General features: G+C 39.4%; 2 protein-coding genes across 2 annotated transcripts in view; one reads left to right on the forward strand and one right to left on the reverse strand.

Moving 5' to 3' along the window:
* LOC138867380 (polycystin-1-like protein 2) overlaps positions 1-122 on the forward strand; it is a gene marked incomplete at its 5' end in the record, with an annotated part of 9,630 nt that extends 9,508 nt beyond the window's left edge. Inside the window, 1 exon segment of the mRNA XM_070142771.1 lies at positions 1-122. This exon segment is cut by the window's left edge and continues 1,131 nt beyond it.
* A 3,293-nt stretch (positions 123-3,415) lies between these two features.
* Positions 3,416-7,500, reverse strand: part of LOC113828455 (MAPK regulated corepressor interacting protein 2) — a gene marked incomplete in the record, with an annotated part of 12,521 nt that continues 8,436 nt past the window's right edge. Inside the window, 3 exon segments of the mRNA XM_070142858.1 lie at positions 3,416-5,550; positions 6,015-6,065; positions 6,317-6,376. Coding sequence (XP_069998959.1) covers positions 5,483-5,550; positions 6,015-6,065; positions 6,317-6,376 — 179 coding nt within the window.

The following is a 7,500-nucleotide window of genomic DNA, read 5'->3' on the forward strand; positions in this document are numbered from 1 at the left end:
GGTTTTATGTTAAATGTTACGTGAAGAACGCCTACTATCCTCCGCACAAAGTATAATATGCACTCTTAATATAGATGTCTACCTAGTGTACTATAGTTTATAAAGCAAATTAAGTTGGGAAATAGTTTGAATAATCCTTTTCCTGTTGCATTATTATTGGGCTAGCCATATTGATTAATGGAGGATAATCTAGAACGGGTTTTCAGACTATTCAGCTTCTCGAAACCCTAATGAAGTTTCAGTTCTTTTATCGACGCCCCAAGATTTGAAATAACGAAAGCAGTTTATATCATGAATGAAAAACATAGTACATACATATGATACAATTTACAAAAATCATAGCAGTACTCGGTAGCAGTAATAGTATTAGAAATTAAATAAACACATATATACATCATACTTCATATGACGTATTTTCTTAGAAACTGTTAGCGTTCATGTCAAGGATTCGCCTGGCGGCCTTCAACGAAGGTTTCAGATTGGGTTGAAGATTTTAGTTTCAGTCTTACGTCACCACTGTCTTTCATGTTCAGCTTGTTCCTCCGGTTCGTTATAATTGCATTTTCATGACTAAAGCCAGATTCAGCCACGTATGAATTCGGTAAAGCAAGTCTGAAAATGGATGAACCACAGCAAAAAGTTGTGCAATTAGCTACATTACTTCCATCGGTCTAAAAGGTCACGGAAGCTTTTCCTTCTAAACTATGCACTTGCCTCGTGATCCATAGTCATACTAATGAACTTTTCCTGGCAATTGTGAATCATTACCCGCTTTTTCAAAGTCAAATGATTTAAGATTTTCAAAGTGCTGATTACTATTAATTAATTTATACAAGTGATATGCGGTAGCCTTTAGCACCCAACGCTTCAAACCATTGAGATTGAGGTGAGTTTTTATGTCACCACCTGAAATTATTACACCCAGCTGCTGTTAATACAGTGAAGCTGTAAAAAGCTTAATTTGCCTTGAAAAGCCTATGGAATTGCCCTGAATAACGGCAACATCTTTATCCCACTTAAAAATTTGAATATAGGTTGTACAAGACTTTGCTAGCTGTGACCCTTAGACAACCGCCTCACTTTGCATTAATTAATTTTCTTGTGAGGAGAAGAGGAATAGGGATATTGTTCATGGCTCTGAGGAGCAGAAGAGGAAGGTGTTGGAGATGCTGGAGTGGAACGTTTAGGTTGCCTGGTGCGACAAATAAAGTAAGGAGGAGGGGTAGGTATCACCAATCACCATGAAAACTGCGTTTTTATGGTGATGGCAAGCCTCATTGGCTTGAGGGGGTGGGATTCGAGAGAGCACGTGGGGCGGAGCGGAGGCAGACAGACAGGCGACAGTACCTTCCGCTTCCCCCAGCCTGCCATCCTAATTTGATAGACATTCTCATGTAATTAAAGAACTTGGGTTCATGTTCTCGTAACTTTGGATACAATGTGAAGAACATCCCATGGGTAAGTCTATCATTTAAGATAGGATACACCCAATAACGTCTGTCTCCTCTTCCGCCGCTGTAAACGACAATATAAAACCCATGCACATGCCACCTCTTCTACATCCATTACCACCAGCTGTGTATGATCAGCGACTGAAGAGAGAGAGAAAAAAAATACAATAGTGGGTGAGAGACGAGTCGGGCCACTGTAAGCGCCGTGTGTGGACATTCACAGTAGTCACACTTCTAGCAGTCGGGCCACTAATATCGTTCGTCTGAACAGGGCCTAAGCGTCGAGGAGAAGGTGGTAGTATCAGTGGTCGGAGCCATGGTCAAAGGAGGGGCAGGGGTCGGAAAATCAAATTTAGATAACTTAGTTAATGAAGGAGCAAGCCTTAATGCCCCTATTAAATGTAAAGAATCTTCAGTATTAGCCATAGTCAGCCTGAATAAAATGGGGAAAAGACACGGTCTACCCCTTAGGATCTCCACGGGTAAAGGCTAGGCAATTAACCAAGGGAATACCGTGCTTATGGCTCCCGGAAGCCTTTCATAACTGACATAAAGCCATCCTTTCACACAAGGAATGGGATAGAAGGCGATAGACATACGGAAGAGGAAGGAGAGAAAAAACAAGCAAAATTAGTTGAGACGAGGGCTGAGGCCCAAGGTAGGGGCGATCCCTATATTGGACCACAGTCTCCGTCTCCTAAGCTCTCCCACGACAACGAGCAAGGTACTGGGAGGGAAGTGAGGTAGTATTGTGGGGAGAGGGAGGACAATAAGGATGAAGAATAGTATCCTTGCTCGTTGCTGTTGTGGAGGGGGGGGGGCTGAGGACACGGAGACTGAGGCCCAATGTAGGGGATCAACCCTACCTTAGACCTCTGCCCTCGCCTCAGCTAATCCCCGCCTTCTTCGCCACGCAACGCTTCGCGTAACGTTTTGCCACTCAGACCGTTCACTTGAATTCGCCACGAAACGCACGGTGCGCTCTGACCAAGTGAACGCAATGAATGTATGTTTACGATAATCAGCTGAGAGGCTTTTTGCGTGGCGAAACCGTTCACCCTGACCGTTTTGGGTCTGTGCGACGCGCATCGTGCGGTAAAGCCCAAGTAAACGCAGTCAATGTTGTATGGCATTTTCTTCAAATTTCCATTTCCTTTTCACCATCCCCTTTTCCCACATCCTAAAGTGTGAGAGCAGTACTGAAAGGATGAAAGGCAGTGTTTTTGTCAGTCCAAAACAGCCTTCGTACTGTTTGCTTTTCCCTCTTCACCATATTCATTATCATGCTAATCAACAGAGCTTACAACCTTTGACAACTAACAAGCCTCACCATTTCGTTATATTTTGAATACGCCGCTAAAGACCTTAGATGTTGACACGCCAGAAAATTTTCAATAAATTAATGATAATAAGGTGGGAGAAGGTAAACACTGAAGAAGGGGTAGTTGTAATTGATGGGGTAGTTCATTTTGGATAAGAGGAAAGGGTGCATTCTGAAGGTATAGTAATGGCCTGGGTGGATGATTCGGAATGGATAGACTTGACAGCAACATCGAGGAAGGGTATTAGTATCAGTGGTCAAAGCCATGGGAATTGTGAAATTTTAAGGGGCTTGCTTGGGATTTCCACATTTCTTTATCCAGCCCCATAGTTCCCTTTTATTTCATGCAGTTAATCATATGGGAAGTTGGCTCGCAAAATCCTATTACACGTAGGCATTGGCACAGCACAGTAAACTTTGTAGAAAATTACCACCTAAAGATCCGTTTACTTTTTCTGTAGAACTGATTAATTCTTAAATACATGCACCAATATGCCTTTTATACTCAAAACAGGAGATTTCATTTACATGAGTTATCAACTAATTTGCCATATTCACATTAGCATAATTAAGCATATGTACTTTGTTTTACGTTCAAATCTTATATGAACATAGTGATCTTAAGGATAAGGATACCAATATGTAGATTTTCAGGGTGTATTTTAGAAAATATGTCGGGGTCAAAGATATCCAGCATCAAGATTGGTTCAAAATACTTTGTCTCAACTTACAAGTCTTCACAAGCTGAAACAAAATAATATCACAGACTAATCAATTAGGTTGTGCCCCTGAGGGACTGAGCTCACTTAGTATATAAGCATACAACTGTATCACTAAAATATGTTATCAAAACAAGTCACAAAATGTATCCAAAATACAGTGAAATATCCATTACGTCTAGTGAAAAAGGGCCACAATATGTGCTAAACTTGAGTATTCCTGGGGTTAGTGTTAAACCCAATCACTGGTGTAGTGTTATGGTGAATGCTTAGTACCCTCCGGGGAGCAACCCCTTCATCCAACTGACACTCGACATACTTAGACTCCTGGCATACTGAGTAGCATCACAGTTAGGGTCTCATGACAAAAGAAAAAATAAAATGAAAAACATCGCAAGTCCTAAACAGTGCAACTTAGCGGAGCACTACTCTTCCACTTCCTGAAACTCTGTCCCTGTTATGATTGCCCCCATTTACCTAGTAACATCAGCCTTTAAAACATCTGCAAGGCTGGGTAAAAGCATTTCAAAATGTACAAGATACAAAATTAGCAATATACATGAGGGGAATCACATAATCACATTACAGTAACTACTGTTTGTCACTCATCTCCAGATATATTACAAAAAACACTTTAAATGTTGAACAGCTAAATATACTGCCAACCAACACTGATGGATTACTACTCTCATTTTCATTTTCAAGAGTTGTGACTCCTTGAACGTGTTCCACAAACCAATACATATGCTAACTGATTATGACAGTTATATTTTTTGCAACATAGAGACCTTTTCTCTATATACTGTTTTCATACAGGGGAAAAATGCACCTTCACAAAGGTGCTTCAACATCAGTTCACAAACAAATTAAGCTTGCATAAATATGCTTTTATACATATGTATATATGCGAATGTGTGTGAATCTATGTATCTGTATGCACATGTGTATGTGTGTGTGTGTGTATTTTGTGTGTGAGCGTGAGCATGTAATGCACAAGCACAGGCACATACTCAACACACATTTTACATAACAGAAGATGAAGGTAGGGATTTTACGAACTTTTAATCATGTTTCTACAAGATCAAACATGAAGGCCTCTAATTAACTTGTGTATCATTGCATTAAATCAATGCCAATGCATATGAGAAAAGAAAAATGTTAATGTCATGTGACTCCAACTGATTAAATATGCTATTAATTTAAATCTAAAAATAGCTGGTTTTTCAATGTCCAGTTCTTGTTATTTTGTGGCATTGGTTATTAGAGTTTTGTACTGTATAGCAAGCATATGAGAAATATATAATATTTCCTAACAAACCCGCCACACTTGAAATGTCAAAGTCCATGGAAAATATCCTGAAAATACAGCATAAATGGTGCAACAATTGTTGGTACAATATCAATATATGCAGCCTTAATATATGGTTTGATTCCATTTTTTTCTTTTCCTTTTTTTATTTTTATTTTTTTTATTTTCATTTTTTGTTTGTCTCTCTGGAATGCTACAAAGTTACTTGGATTATTACCTAATCAGTTCTAAAAATCTATTTCCCAACATATGGGAAAACTACTCATTCAGTTCACTTGTCTTACAATTCACATGCCTGAAAAGAACTTCTTTTAAATCTCAACCTTCTTTCAAAATGAAAAATCGAACATAAATGCTTCAGCAAGTACACTGACCTTCAAATACTGACAATTAACAAAGAAAAAGAATAAAATAATCAACAATATAAGTCCAGCAACTTAAGAATGTGACTGCTGCAGGACATGCACTGCAAGAGCCCTTTTCCAGAAATAAAGGTGTCTGCTCACGATGAAAACAGGCATAACATATTCAACCTCTTAATGCACTCGCTCAGCAGCCACAGCCGCCACACGGTGGGTGATGTGGAGGGAGCCTCAGGAGACAGCCAAGAACGATCCATGGGCACGAGCAGGGCCATCCCCTACACTCCTCCTTGTGAGAGCTTGTGCGTGTCTTCTTTGGCTTACGACTGTGTCAGATTCTGATAAACTCTCTTGCCCCAAAATTCTTCAAGGTCGAAAGGCTTGAAGTCTGCAAGGCAAATATTTGGAGGTAAATGCTAGACATCTTTGTTGAATATGCTGTGGATCTATTTGTATGAACCAAAAGTTCATGAAATTAGATCCACAGAAAATAAGGAAATAAAAATAGTAGATCCCACATTATTGTCTGCAAGTGTTGTGTCTGGAAAATTCTACATTCACCTTGTGTGTGTGCTTTGTACAAATTTTGCAAAAGTTCTGAAATGACAAACATACATCAAGTATATAGACAGAGACTAATATTGAATATTTGGCTTTACTACTTTTGATATCAACAACAATAACAACAAATGTAACATAATCAGTATCCATTTCTATCATCATCATATTCCTCATTTTTATTATCAAAATTATCATTATCATCAAGAAAATAATCATGACCATAATGGTAATCATTATCATTAACTTCAAATGAAAGTTAAAAACAATCACAGGTTTTTAGCAAAATCTTACCCTGTAATGCTGGATGAACATTTTTTTCTTGATAGTAGGCAATGCCACTTCCTGAAAAAGAAAAGAAACAGGACATGTAAAAATAAAATAATCCCTTCATATACTTAATGCACAGTCGGTACTCCAAAGGCTATATTTCTGTATCTGATAAGCATCCGACCTCACAAAGGCATTCACAAAGGCATTTTTCAATATTCTTCGCTGTGACCAAAGTACAGCTTTCACACAAACACCAAAATACAAGGCAATAATCTCCTACACAAGGCTTATCCAGCAAAGCCCAATATAAGCCGACAACTTACCTCTTATGTCATGCCCACTTTGCCTGCTCATCTCAAGCTCCTTGTATACTCGGCCCCAAGCTGCAAAAAGATGTGAGCGATGTTAAAAGAGAGAAAGAATACAATAAAACTCTTTGCTACAATGTTACAACAATGCCAGAAACATTATACATGTGTTATATTAAGTTAAGTAGAATACTGATTTTCTTTCTCTTTGATTGACATATCATACATTTAGGGGAAGTATCATTGAATACTTACAAATAACAATTCAGAAATTCTCAAGTAAAGAATACAAAATTAAACATCAAATACTACATTTATTCACTGATCTCTTTTTCTATTACCCTTTCCAATGATGCTATCCATTATAAATCATAACATAAAAAGGGGAAGTATGTTGAAACAGTAAAGTATTAAAATCCAAGACCGGAGTGGCTGACGAGTTGCTATGTGGCGACACCTAATGAGGTAAGTATGTGAGAGGTGTCAAAAGAAGGCCAAAGTGTAAAAAAAGGAGAACTTTCTCATTCACCGGATTCATTTCTTCGAAGATGGCATGGATGTATGCACACATGGTTTAAAAATTGTGAAAATGGTTCCTCTTGGGGAGGCCCCGTACTTTTTTGACCGTGTTCGTACAAACGGGAAAACTAAAATTACACGTCTTTCATACTTATCTTACACACCCAAGCACAACGCTGAGACATGCACACACTCAAACAAGCACCCCTTCTTCCCTCCCTCCCTAATCCCCATCCCCCTCTTTCCTTCTCTTTCTCTCCCTCATTGCGTCATCAATACCTAATCCCGCTAAGAATTTCTACACATGCCCTACAACGTATAACAACTTTCCCCATTCAACACGTTTAAACGTTCCTAGAGGTACGTTTGTGGAAGCTTTGAGAACATCCCCGTCGCCTTCCCCCGCCGGGCGCCCAGCCGGCACTGCCACCTGGCTCTCGGCCAATGGGAAGCCGTCACATTTTAACGTCTCGACCAATCCGCGTCCGCGCAGGGGAGGTGTGTGACGTGAAAGACGTAATCTTGACTGGCGCTGCTCGTGCTCTTTCTATAACTGTTACTATTGTTTTATACACTCCCGGAACTTATTGAAATCCCTGCTGCTATTGTCTGGCTCGCTGTACTAAATGCACAATGCATGCGCCATTGCATAATCACAATCATACTCTGACTACAGCTAG

The sequence above is a fragment of the Penaeus vannamei genome, chromosome 1, assembly GCF_042767895.1.
Source record: "Penaeus vannamei isolate JL-2024 chromosome 1, ASM4276789v1, whole genome shotgun sequence".
NCBI lineage: Eukaryota > Metazoa > Arthropoda > Malacostraca > Decapoda > Penaeidae > Penaeus > Penaeus vannamei.